The sequence below is a fragment of the Camarhynchus parvulus genome, chromosome 1A, assembly GCF_901933205.1.
Source record: "Camarhynchus parvulus chromosome 1A, STF_HiC, whole genome shotgun sequence".
Taxonomy (NCBI): domain Eukaryota; kingdom Metazoa; phylum Chordata; class Aves; order Passeriformes; family Thraupidae; genus Camarhynchus; species Camarhynchus parvulus.
Window position 1 is genome coordinate 23,763,295 of NC_044586.1, and position 13,418 is coordinate 23,776,712.

General features: G+C 54.7%; 1 protein-coding gene across 2 annotated transcripts; it reads right to left on the reverse strand.

Annotated features, from left to right (window-relative positions):
• Positions 1-131: 131 nt before the first annotated feature.
• On the reverse strand, positions 132-11,282 carry PMM1 (phosphomannomutase 1). Of its 2 annotated transcripts, none has more exons than XM_030960269.1 (8): positions 11,156-11,282; positions 10,958-11,075; positions 10,049-10,125; positions 9,790-9,881; positions 7,531-7,630; positions 6,660-6,732; positions 3,822-3,937; positions 132-3,067 (listed from the first exon to the last, which is right to left on the reverse strand). In XM_030960269.1, the coding sequence occupies exons 1-8, from the start codon at positions 11,222-11,224 to the stop codon at positions 2,945-2,947; spliced, it is 768 nt and encodes a 255-aa protein (XP_030816129.1). In that variant the 5' UTR covers positions 11,225-11,282; the 3' UTR covers positions 132-2,944. The 2 variants fall into 2 exon arrangements, with proteins under 2 accessions (XP_030816129.1, XP_030816128.1); XM_030960268.1 differs by having other exon boundaries at positions 6,660-6,735.
• Positions 11,283-13,418: the final 2,136 nt, after the last annotated feature.

The window sequence follows — 13,418 nt, forward strand, 5'->3', positions numbered from 1 at the left end:
ACTGGAGGGGTGACCAGAAGTGGGGCTGGTCCCCATTGCTGTGGGAACTTCGAAGTGTGTCTTGCCTGTTGTGTGGCTGCCCTTCACCCAGCACAGCCCAGCACTAAGCACACACTGCCTCCAGCTGCTGCGTGTTGTGGCTTTAATAGGACTGATTTTAATTTTTTAACATATACATCTATGTATTTAAATGTATTTCTCATATAACAGTTGTCATCAGCCAGACAGGAGCTGCCCATCTCACACTGATATGGATCCACACACCAAGACAGTCCCAGGCGTGGGGCCTGCCACGTCTGCTTGCTCACATCCATGGGGAGAAACCCCACTGAGGCTGTGGGCACCCACCAGGAGAGGAGCACCATGGCAAAGGGGCCTCAGGGACAGGCATGAAATGCCTTTCCCTTCAAAGGTGCAGGTCACCTCAGCCCCCAAGGCCACCAGAGTGCCCCACCCCTCAGGGCCAGACCCTGCTCTTCACCCATCACTAAGCTCACTACAGGTCCTGCTGGCTCTCAATAGACTCACAGGAAAAATAAATTCCCCAAGACTCACACATAACCTGATCCACAGTGAAACAGAGAGGAAGGAATCACAAAACACAATTCCTCCATGAAGGTTGCAGTGGAGGGCCAAAACAGGTGACCTGTGAAAAGGGTATCCTGCATACAAGCTTCTCCGACAGGTCCTCTTCTCCCATACCGAAATCTTCCCTGGGTAGAAGGAGGAATTTGTGGATTTGCTGGGGATTTCTGGATGCTGGCAGACCGCTGTGCTCATGCAAATGTGCTGCATCAGAGATCTGATGTGTTGTAGTTAGGAGGTGCTGTCAGGTGGAGGAGACAGTACCCCACCAGCACCGGTCCTGCAGCATCCCTGCTCCTGGGACCAGGCAGCAGTGCCACAGGCCACTAGGGACTCTGCCCATGGCAACGTGGGGACACAGCCCTGCCCTGGTCTAGAAGCACCAGTGTCTCTCGCCTGAGGAGGATGGTGGTGCCTTGGTAGGTGGCAGTAGCCAGCTGAGAAACTCCTCTCTGCAGTCCAGCTGCCAGTGGAAAATGGAGAGCCACGATGAGGAAACTAGGAACAGAAGAAAAAAGGGAGAGAAAACAGGACCAAGAGAGGGGGTAGTGCCATAACCAGCAGGGATGGGGTAAGAAAGGTTCCTGGGAAACAATGGGGGAGGGTTTGCAGAAACCTCCAACATTCTCCAGGTGCACAAACCCCAGATCTGTGTACCTTGGGGAGCTCCAAGCAGGACATCTCCCTGGAGGGGATCCCTGAGCTCCTTTTGAGCACCAAGTTGTGACAAGTGTCACCATTGTGGCCACACACCACAAGGCAACTGCCAGGAATAAGACAATGTGAGGGGGAAGGTCAAAGGCTGAAGGAGAGATGTGGGTTTGCAACCCACAAAGACCCAGGGAGAGGAAGAGGACATAGGACAATTGCACTGGACATCCTGTCTCCCTAAAGGTGAGCCTGTAAACTGGGTGTGTGGGATGAGATGGGGAAGAGCAAGCTTGGAGAGCACTGCTGAGCTCTGTGAACCAGGTATGGCTGGTGCTGGGCCCTGCTGGAAATGCCTCTGGCAGCAGGATGGAAAGCTGAGTACTGGGGAAGCAAGGGGACTTGGTTTGCTATGAATGCCCTGGGTAAGGTTTTATAAGGACACATCTATCTCTCTTATGAGGAGAGACTGTGGGAGCTGGGCCTGTTTAGTCCAGAGAAGAGAAGACTGAGGATCTCATTAATGCATATAAACATCTCAAAGGCAGATGCCAAGAGCATGGTGCCAGATTTTCTTTGGTGGTGCTCACCAAGAGGATGATGAGCAATGCCCATAAACTAAAACACAAGGCTCCACTTCAACATGAGGAAGAACTTCTTTACACTGAGGGTGGCAGAGCACTGGAACAGGCTGCCCAGGGAGACTAGGGAGTCTCCCCTTCTGGAGACATTCAAGACCCACCTGGACACATTCCTGTCACCTGCTCAAGGTGACCCTGCCTTGGCAGGAGGGTTGGACTAGATGATTTCCAGAGGTCCCCTGCAACCCTAACATTTCTGTGATTCTGTGATGCCCAATGGATACAGGAGTGGGAAGACCACTGGAAATCCTTCTACTCCAAACTGTTCCATAGCATGAAGTGCCAGGATCCTCCAGCTGTGCCAGATAAGGTCTGACTTGAAAATATAGAATAATATAGATAAGAAACCCTGGTGTTTTCTGTAAGCTAAAGAGAAGAATTGGTTTCTTTATGCACCCGAGCAAAGCTCAGAGCAGCAGCCCAGCCATGTTAAAGCCATCGTTCCCAGGTCATCTGCAGGGAGGGACTGGCACACTGTGGCACTGAGGGGAAGGACACGGTGACCTGTCCATTAGAAAGCACCACAGTGCAACAAGCTGGGATCTCTGCTACTCCTTCCTACCACAGGCTTGGAGCAAACAGCTTTCCTGGCCTCCTGCCTCAGAGCAGTTCTGGTGAATGCCCCGAGCCTCAGCAGCCCCAGCCTCTCTGGCCAAGGTGCAAGGGGGACAGAAAGGTGAGCCACATGTTCCCTCATGCACGAGTGTTACGAGAAAGTGAGCGGAAAAGGAGAGGAGAGGAGAGAGAGTGCAGGATGGACACACACTCACTCTTTGGCCCTTTCAAATGCTTTCTGACCACAAAAGCATCTGCATCACCACCCACCACAGCTGAACTGTCAAGAGAGGAGATTCTCTGGAGAGGAGGGTCTGGTGCCATGACCCCCAGCCGCACAGGGGAAGCTGCTCAGCCAAGGCCCCTCCTGCCACCCACCCACACTCACGTGCTACATCCTGACCAGCTCTGTCAAGTGGTTTTTTAGTCTACCCTGAGCAGATTCCTCAAATGAAGGTGCTTTTCCTGGTGGGGGGAGAGGGTGGGACTGGGGCAGGGCTGCAGGCAGCGGGCAGTCAGCACTCATTGGCTCTTTCTGGAAAGAAGATTTCGCGGCATCGCTGCACCGTGTCCTGGGGGGACTGGACACTGTGTCCCACAGTGCGGGGATCGTCATAGATTTCATAATCGTTCCCTCCCTGCAGGGGAATAGAAAATAGGGACAGCATTAGCAGGGTCTGGCCAGAACAACCTCATCCATGAATCCACATTTTGCTCTGTCCCACGGGAAGCTGGGCTGGGAGCCAGAGGCTGGGCAGGCAGGGGCTTGGTGGGCAGGGGCAGGCAGGGCTTTGCTGGCCCAGGGGGGCAGAAGAGGCTGGGCTGGGAGCTCTGCTCGCTCCCTCTTGTGTCAGGGAAGGAGCATAGAAAAGATGGGCAAAGTCCAGGAGCCTGGGTTAACCCCTGCCCTGTCTGTGGAGGGGCTAGCAGAAGGTAGGATGGGCACATTTGGGGAGCAGGGGCTGCCAGCATCTGGGAAGAGCTGAGTGGATGACCAAGCTGATCTACAGCAGTAAGGAAGCATCATCATCCTCCACTGCTCTGAAGGGAAGGTGAAGCTGTTCCTGCTGTTGAGGAGTCCTCTCCTAAGTGCTGGGAGCTTGTGTTCTGGGTCATGCAGGCCGCAGCAGTGGCTGCTGTTCTCCCTAGGGTGCTGGGGTAAGAGAAAGCATGCTAAGGTGGACTTGCTTCCCAGCACAGTGAATCCAAGATAATTTCCCCACTAGGCAGCAGAGCCATCACAAGAGCACCCCACAGCACAGGGCAGCATCTTCCCCCCTCACACCACTAAAGGTCTGTGCTGTCACCAGTGGGACCGTGGGACCCACAGGACCCATGATGGAGCAGCAGGAGAGAAAGCAGCCACATGTGGGGCGAGTGGGGCATACTCACAGGAGTTGTCTCGTTCCCAAAGAAGTGGATGGTGTCAAATCTCTCATCATCGAGCACATTGAGGCAGTAGCGCTTGTCCCAGCCCTCTGGGAACACATCAAAGCTGATCATGCCACCTGCCAGGAGAAGGGAGGGATCAGGAACGTTGCTGGGAGCTGGCAGGGGGTCCCCCCACCCTGGGATGGGCAGGAGGATGGGAAGGGGCTGGATGTCTGGGGGGAGCCCCCTCCCCAAACAGCAGCCATGAAAAGCAGCTATGCCTTGGTGTTCCTCTTGGCACATGGTTAGGACAGTGGCAGAGGCTGTTCCTATGACAACAGGCTGCAGTGACATCAGCATGGCTGGGGTGACATTAGCACAGCTTCCCTGCAGGCAAGCAGGAACCAGAGGGTTCTTCCCAAGAGAGGCATCTTTTGGGGGGCAGATTTTGGCTCATGCCTTGCAGGTAGCACCAGCACATTCTGTGTCCCAACAGGTGACAGTGACCTTGGAGACTGGCATCAAACTCTCCTAGGCTCCTGCTAGACATCCCTGGCCCTTCTAAAACCACTCTTTTGATGCTCCTTACCTGTGCAGGGACTGGGGTCTCCTGCAGGCTGTCTCTGCCACTGAGCAAGGACCTTGCTGTGGAGGTACCACCATGGAGACACCACCCACTGACATACTCAGGGCATGATCCTGACCTGTGACCTCTTGACACAAGCGTTTAGTGAGGGCTGCCAACATCTGGAGAGGCACCAAGTCACATGTGACCAATACAGAGTGGCAAGGGAGCTTTCCCAGAGAACATGTATGTTGACATGGACACCCATGGCCACCAAGGGTTAACAAACTTCCCAGCCCTTGCTCTTAGGCCAGGCAGAGTTTACCCCAGCACTTTGCTGCTTTTTGGGGGTGCTTGGAGACAGCACCTTCCCCATCCTCTCAAGTTCCCCACTGTGTCCACAGGCTGCAGAGAGACCCTTGTCCCAGCACAAAGACAGGAGACAAGCTCTTCCCAAAATGTAGCCTGCAACTCAGGGCACATGCATGCTTAGGTCTCACTCAGAGCCAGAGGAACAGGGATTTGAGCTGGAATGTGAGACCTCCTGCCAGTCAGCTTGTCTTCTCCAGGCAACCTAGTGGAGTATCCATGAGAAATCCCGGACTTTCACACCCTCCTTCTTAAATGACAATCCTGCCTCTCTAAGGAAGAGGGTGAGGACAGATAATCACAGGGTCAGTTCCTGCTGAAGAAGAGGCACTGACACCCCAGGCTGCTCAAACATGCAAGCCCTGATGCCATGCACCTCCCCTTCCCAGATGTTTGGAGTGTCCCTGTGGGTTTGGGATCCTGAACCTAGCCTCCTTGGAGCCTGAGAAGATGGGGATGGAGCCTATATGTTCCCCAGAGAAACTGGACAGGGCACTGTGATAAGGATGGGAGCAAGCTCAGGGGAGGCTTGCAGCAGGATCCAGCATCAGAGCAGGAGCTAAACTTGGTGACATCCTCTTTTTTTGCATCCAAAGCCATTTACCTGTAAAAACCACTACCTTTCACTGCATTCTAGCTCTCTAAACAGAGCTGGGCAGCAGGAAGGGGTTCCTGATGCCAGCTGGAGCAGGTAAGAAATCAAAGGGTGAAGAGGTGGTGGGAACCAGCCACCACTGTTACTGCCCTAGGTAGAGCAGGGGCCTGGGAGGCTGCAGGGAGACCTCCCACCACCTCTGGGCCTTGAATCCTCCACAGCCAGAAGGCACATGGAGCCAGCCTGGCAGAAGAGCTGTGTTTCTGCATGCCCTTTTTTCAGATGCCTGACCTGAGACACCCCACATTTTCTTTGTGGAGGTGCAGGGGCCCCACTGCCCCCCTTCATGTTTTTATACAACAGGCCTGGGCTTTTCATGGCAGCTTCCCAAAGCCCAAGGAGAAAGGCCCATTGTCCAGCTCTCACACCCTGTGCCTGAGGGCACACAGCAGCAGGGACCTCGTCTTTCTCTGCTCTGACAAGTGGTGTGTGCCACTGCTGTGGGCAGCACAGGATGCCCCTGGCAGGATGCTGAAGGCAAGCAAAGGCTCTCAGAGAAAAGCTCTTGGAGGATCAGAGGGCCTGGGGTGTCACCCACTGCCTCAGCCTCACCCTCACTCCCCCCTTGCCCTTTGGCTGGGCTGCCACATGGAACCTTCCAATCCTGCAGAGGATCCTCTTCTAGCATCACCCCCACAAATTACACACCCTCATTTTTCTCCCTATCTTGGCCAGACACCCAGGATTTCTCAAGCCCTTCCTTCAGCTCTGCACCTTTGGTAAGCTGGCTGTCAGAACCATCTCAAGAAGCAGCCCCACAAAAGCCCATGGCAGGGAGCTGCAACCTCCTTACTCCTTGTCAGCTCACCCTCCAGGAAGAAAGATGTTTTCCTTGCAGCTAATTGTCCCAAAAAAACCCCAGAGCCAAGACATGCATTAGTCTCCTGTCCCATTCCTAGAGAAGAGTGCGTGTGCGTGGGGCTCTGCTGGCTGCCCTGCTGCTGATGCTTGAGCCAGAACAGATCCCCTGGGCAGAAGTGGGCTCCACTGGCTGAGACTGAGGCAGGGATAATGCCACAGGATGGAAACCTGGCTGGCTGGCTGATTCCCAGGGAGGGAAGTCAGCAACATGGCTTACTCTTTGCATGGATGCAGATGTCATGGATGCAAACGTGACTCTCCTGTGGCAGCTCTCCAGGACTAAAATCTCCTTCTGCTCTTCCCAGGGTTTCCAGACACTCAGAGAGAACAGCTGGGGTACCTGCTCCCTTTCACAGAATTTTATGGGAAACATGAAAAAGGCAAAGCCAAGGAAGCCCTCCCTGCTCACCTCGAGAGAAGCGCAGGCCTTTGCCAGCAAATTCCCTCTGCAGGGCTGCCACGAACTTCTCCCGAATCCGCTCCTTCTGTGCAGGACAAGGAGGGAAGGGAAGAGGGTTTGAATAATTAGGTGTTGACAGTCTCCCAGAAACCACCATAACCTGTCTGCTGGGCAACTCTGCTCCCTCCCCACCTGCACTGGGCCCCAGTGCCATGCCATTTAGCCAGCTTCCACCAGTCCTGCCCAGTGTCCAAGCAGGCCACCAGCTCACTCCACCGGGAGAAGCAGATCCCAGGTCTTCCCAGGCAATAAAATGCAACTGCTTCAGTTTCCCACAGCCCAGCTCATAACCCAAACCCTCCAGCTTTGCTTAAAAGTCATGCAAAGACCAGCTGATCCCTCAACCTCAAGAAAGCTTCTCCAGGCAGAAACTGGTATGAGCATGGGCCAAATCCTCTAGAGAGACTGGCCCAGCAGATCTGCCATGGCCCTCCCAGTTTGGAAAAGCCCATTAGCTCCAGCTCTTTTGGGGCTGGGGAAGTGGGAGAGAGAATACAGCTGCTGGGCCATCTCTGGGTACTGTAAATGAGGAAACATGTTGTTAAATAACTGCCTCATTCCGCAGGGCTCTTCCACAGCACAGGGAATCCTGCTGGCCACCCCCTTGCATTGGTGGTCCCTAATGAAATCAAGTTTCTTCCATCCATCTATGTCTTCCCTTGGGTTTCCTGGCTCCCAGCCTGTCTCCCCCATGTTGCACATGCACAGCTTGAAGCTGGGCCTCCCTTCTCCTCGGGAATGGGGGGAGCACGTAAGATCTGAGATCTGGGGTCCTGCCAAACTGGCTAAGGGGAGGCTGGGCCAGGTCTGGCCCTTCTACCTTGTCCAGCTCGGAGAACTCGATTCGCTCCTCCGGGGTGCAGCTGCGACCGATGGGGGAGATGTTCAACATCCCATTGCGAAACTCAATGAAGGTCCCTCTGCGGGTGGGCAAGGGCACAAGGTTACTGGGGCAGGGGAGAAAAACAACATTCTCCTTTCCAGGAGAATGGCTGCTTAGTGAGGCTCTGCAAGAACATGCAGGACGAGAGAAGCCATGCCCATTCCCGAGTGCTTCACAACAGGCATGGATCAGGCACCAACAATTGCTTAAGGTCCCAGGGAGCTCACAGTTTTATAGAAAGAGACTGTGAGAGAAGAGAAACAAACAGTCTCCCCGTGCCCTGGGGATAGGCTGGAAGCAATGAGCTTAGGGGAGATGACAGATAACATTTTCTAATGTTGTGATAACTGCAAGGACAGCTATTGACTGGCCTGGACCAGCTGCCTGATGAGGCTGTGGCACCTCTACGCCATGAGGCTCTTAAGGAATGCTGGGTGAGCTGGGTGAAGCCGGCAGTACCTTGGGGCACTGGGATGGCCCAGGTCAGTGTAAGTCGCTGTTGATGTCTGGCAGCAGGCTGAGGAGCAATCAGTGGCTCCTCAAGGGACACAAATCAGAGTCTTTGTATCTCCTTCTTGACCCCTGCACCTTTGACTGCAGCTCTTATCTAAGCCTGCACAGACAGGATCCAGCTCCTGCTTGCCACCCTCACCTTGTGCTGGGGTCACTTCTCGGCCGCTTCCTCAGTGGGGTGGCTGAAAGCACTGAGCTGGCAGAAAACTGCTCCCTTCTTTCATCTCTGGTAAAAACCCAGGTACTTCTGTTTGCTTATCGAAGGGTCAGCTATACCAGCACTGGTGGGGCAGAAGCAACAGGGGATGGCAGCCCTGTCACTGTGAAAATAGATTGAAATGCTTGTGCTGGAGAGGAGATCCCCTCCTCTGTCCAGCTGAGGACCCCCAAGCTTATTGTCCCTCCCAGCCCTGCCTGCTGTTTCTCTGTGATAAAGTGCTTACCACCCTGAGTGTGGAGGAAAAGCTCTCCCCCTCCTATCTCCTGACACAGCGAGGAACATCATGGAATGGCCACACAGGCAGCCATGCCTGCAGCCCAGGAGCAGCATCTCTGTGGCACCGAGGGTTTGGCGGCTCACACCCCAGGCCAGGACTCAGGAGATGTGGGTTAAAGTCCCTGCTTTGCTAGAAATCCCATAAAGCTAAATCCACAGAGCTCTACTTGGGAGCTGAAACTCCACCAAGGCTGTTGGGTAACCAGACAGCAATGAGGCAACCAAACAGCCTTGAGGGCTCTGGGTCCCAGCCCGTGCTTTCGGGGGCCTTGTTCTGCCAGCAGTCCTGGCCCCCCCCACTGGTCCTTGTACTGCCACGTGGTGACTCATAACAAACAACTAATCTGGATCACAGTTTAGCAACTCCTACCAGAATAATTTCACCTGCTTGTGTTCACTGTACAAACACAGGGGGAGAGTAGGAAAAAAATCAGCCATGGCAAGGGGAGGGCAGAGCTGCTGCTCCCAACAGCTCTGGGTCTGAGGTAAGGTTTGACCCTGCAACCAGGCTGGTTTAACTGCAGGCTGCCTCCTGCTCCCCCCTTCCACCTTCATGCCATCAATTCTCTCTCTTTTCTGTGCTAACAGAGTGAGCTGATCCAATGGAAGACAACCCTCTCTTGTCCTGGTAGTGGCCTGGTTTTCCTTCAGCAGAGGTGTACCAACCCAGCTCACCCTCTGGCTGCTGGATCTTAAGGGGAAGAGCAGAGAGGAACACAGGGTAGGGAGCAGAGCAGGGCCAGCCAGCAACACTGGATTAGAAACAGTGTGAAAATGTGTGCTCAGGGGCTGGACTTCCCATCTTAAGATCCATTGTTTGCCAGGTTGGAAACATGTGCTACCAGTGGTGCCTGATGCCCTGACCAGTAACAAGCTGGTACCATTGTCCCAGATGAGATATACACGGTGGTTGCACCCTGCTTCCCAGGGAGGAAAATCCAAGGGGCAAAAGAGCAGGCATTTTGCTAAAACATTGTGCAGACTCTTCAGAACAAACACACTCCGCCATTATCTGCCCAAGGTGCCCAGCTCAGGGAAACAGTGATCCTACACAGTGCCTCTGGATGCTAAGATAAAACCTGGAGCAAGAGAAGCCCTGTGGATCAGCTCTGTTTAGGAGAGATCTGGAGCTCAGCTCCATAGAAATCAGTGTCATGACTTGCACTCGTGCACGCTTGAGCCGTTACCGTTTCTTGGGCAGCTTCAGCAGTGCCATGTAGTTGAGACAGAAGTTGATCAGATCCTGCAGCAGCTCCTCCCCCAGGTGGTCCTGAATGGCCTGCAGAAAGAGAAGGGCAAGTGGCAATGCCTGACTTCCCATGAAGCCCACCTGGAAGAGGCAGCAACTGGGGAGAAGAGGCTGCCCATCTGCCTGGGTAGGGCAGGTGCTGCTCCCCACGGTGCACAGGGCAGGAGAGCCATGGCTGCAAAGGGAGCTGGACTCACCTGCTTGGAGACCAGCTGCCCATTCTTGTATTGCACTGTGCCGTTCTCTGCGAAGACGTAGTCAAATTTATCAATGACTGAGAGGGGAGGAAAAAAAGAGGAAACATTACTACTGCTGGGGAAAAGGGGCAAAAAGGACTGGGATCAGGACTGAGTGAGCTTCTTGCTTCCTTAGTACTGTGCTCTGCAAAGGGCCACTGGCCATCCCACGCTCCTTGCTTCCCGCAGAGTGGATGAGGAGATTATCTTTTGCTCACGGGTGGGGAGGTGACGCATGCAGAGGGAAACGACCTGACTGAGGTCACGGGCTGAATCAGTTGCAGGACGAAGATAAAGGTTCACAAATGTTTGGCTTTCAACTACATACGTGCTACTCCGCTCTCTGCTGTGCCCTCCCCACGGCCAGGCTGCTGGGGTGATGTGGTTACTGGTTATCTAACTCCAGCCCCCCCTGCCACCCAGACACGCAGCACTGGCGACTCAGCAATCAGCCTCAGCCGGGAATTTCTCGGCCTCCCTGCACTAACGGAGTGGGAGGCAGAGCTTGGAGCCCAGTGGCGCTTGTCATCCATGCCGGAGAAGGAGAACACGGAGGAGGAGGCAGGCGCTGCTTCCTCGCCTCGTGAGGAAGAACCTGCGGGGACCCCACCACGGAGCAGCAGCGAGGCGAAAATTGCCAGCAGGGCGTGAAGCTGCCAGAGCTCCGAGGCAGCTCGTACAAAACGAGCCGGCAGCCTAGGACTGGAGCCGGCAGCATGGATCGGAGCATCCCTGCCTGCCCCTCCACACTGGGGGTGAGGGAGCCAAGCAGCAGCTCCCGCCTGGGCACGGCCAGCCACTCCAAGGGCAGCCTTGGGGCTGCATTTAGGGCACAGGCGTCCCCCGGGAGACCTCGTCCGCCGCGCTCACCTTCGTCCCCTTCCCCCAGCTGCTCGGCTATCTTGGCATAGTCGGAGCCTCCCACCACGCCGATGTGCACCCTCTCCCGCAGCTCCCGCAGGAACGCGTCCACCTCCGGCTCGATTTTCTGGCGGGGAAGCAGCGGGTGAGGCCAGCTCCGCCTCGCTGGCCTCGCCCCCCGATCCCCGCGCCCCCGCGCCTCGCTACCTGCCGGGCCGGCGTCAGGGTCCCGTCCACGTCGAAGAGACAGAGCACCCGGCCCCGCGCCGCCGCCATCCCGGCCGGGCTCTGCGGGTGGGGGGCGGGACCGCGGGAGCTGATGGCGGCTGCCCGCCCTCCGGGGCCGCACGGGCGGGACGTGCCGCCCTGCCCGGCACCCCCGGCTGCTCCCCGCGCCTCCACGGCCCTCACAAGGATGCACTAAGGTGTGGGTCTTGAACGGCTTCCCCGCTTCGGCTCCTTCCTGAAATAATTTCAGAGCCTGGAGTTTGGGGGACGGTGCGTCTCTTCACATTTGCTGTTATTGCTGCAGTGCCCCCCGGAACTCAGGGGCTCTGGGTCTGGATTGTGCTGCCTGGTAAGTTCAGCTCCTCTGAGGGTTCCTGTGTCCTAGTGAAGGGGACAGGAGCTGCACGCACTTTCCTAGTCAGTGCCTCACCTTGCTTTTCCAATGGGATGCTGTTAATATTTTCACTGGGGAAGCGAAAATACCCTCTGCACAAAGCCAGTAGCTCTTGCTTTGACCTGCCTACCATTTACCCCACGAGTCATTTAGGATTTAATTAGACCGTCTGGTCAGACTACATTCATACGGCGCTGTGTTATGCTTGCCTGATGCTGACAGCCGGCCCCACATCCCTCCTCCTCCACTCCCCCCAACCCCCGGTCTCTTACAGTAATTCCTTAATTATTTTCCAAAATCAAAACCAGCCTATGTGGAACATCCAATGCTTTCTGCTCAAAAATTAGCTTGCATTCTCTCCCCCAACACTGCTCAGTATGCTGATCTAGGATGGAACTGGGGAGAGATTTATTCTTCTTTTACAGTCTGATTGGTTTATGCCTCAGTATAATTTGCTCCAGGATATCATGCAACCCCTTTTCCCAGTTCTCCACCAGATTCCTCTCAAAAGGAAGCATTCAGGGGACTTCACAGATTCTGGTTTTTTCTTGTTTGCAGTTTATGATTTTCCTGCTCCCACTCAGTGGCAGGGGTATGTACAGAAACAATGTTAATAATTCACCTCTGCGCCACTGCCTCCGACAAGGTTTACCAAAATACTCTCAGCTACTTTCTGGGGGAGACACTGGTTGAGTCCACCAGGACAGGTTTCCATACTGTTTCTGTGAGCTGCCTCCACAACACAGCAAGTCAGGAAGTCTTGGATGGGTATTATATGTGTCACTCACCCCAGCACGGATATTTCTGCAGAATCTGTGGCCTTCTGGATCAGACGCTGGTTATGAGCTCCCACCTCTGGAAAGGTGGACTCTTTTCTCAGATGCAGGGAAGCTCCCAGAATGGTTTCGTAGCACCCAGATGTGGGAGATTAGGGACCGATCGGAAGACCTCGCGATGTTACGGGTAGACAGAACCCCTCCCCTTTAAAGTTACTTAGCCCCCTGTTTTGTTGGCCGTTAACCCCCGTTATATATAACCCCGTGTAACCGTTAATAAACGTCATTTACCGTCCACCACATGGGTGTCCGTGAGTACTTGGCCCGAGCGGCAGGGGGATTGTCGCCGTGCTGTTCGGGAACCAGGTCGTCACACCTCAAGCGGAGGCAACACCCAGATACTTTGTATGCACTTGCGTGCCGAGTTTTGAGTTTAGGGTTATGCTCATTTGTAGGACTTGTTGAGGTGTGGTTACACATTTATAATCAGTTAATGTGTAAACACTCCAGAATATGAATCCATCCAAGTGTGCCTACCATGGCATGCTGATGGGTGAGCAGAGGTGCCTTCCGGGATTTGGGTGCTTGAGTGCCAGAAGCCAAGGAACTGTTCCTCCAGGCAGCAGAGCCACGAGCTGACGCCCAGGGCTCTCAAAGGACAGCCGTGGGGTCAGACACACCGTGAACTCCTGGGGTTTCAGGAATGCGAACCTTTATTTTTTATAAACCATGTCTGGGTGGAAGCAGTGTGGAATTAGCATTGTAGCAGCACTGGGTTCTGCTGTAGCCCAAGCTTCTCCATGGTCTTGTCTCCTGGCTGCTCCTACCTGCAGCTTTCTTGTCTGGGAGAGACCTCTCGTGCCTCTTGCACTGACATTACTATGGGCATCCCAAAAGTAGGAGCTGCTCTCCCCAGGCTCAGGTGCATCCCTGTGCTGCAAGGCAGCAGTGCCACCTCGGGGCACTTCCCAGAATTGAGAGGTCTGCTAACATACAGGACAGCGTTCACATGTTTTCACACTCCTACAGTACTGCCAGGTTTATGCTACTCAGGAGAATTTCCTGAAACCTG

What these genes read in the sequence shown, in the direction of transcription:
- PMM1 (XM_030960268.1), bottom strand. Translation starts at nt 11,224, where the DNA reads ATGGCGGCGGCGCGGGGCCGGGTGCTCTGTCTCTTCGACGTGGACGGG. An exon ending in GCTGGGGGAAGGGGACGAAG is followed by an intron (nt 10,126 to 10,957) that starts GTGAGCGCGGCG and finishes CTCCCCTCTCAG; the next exon opens with TCATTGATAAATTTGACTAC. An exon ending in AGGCCTGCGCTTCTCTCGAG is followed by an intron (nt 3,938 to 6,659) that starts GTGAGCAGGGAG and finishes TTCTCCTGGCAG; the next exon opens with GTGGCATGATCAGCTTTGAT.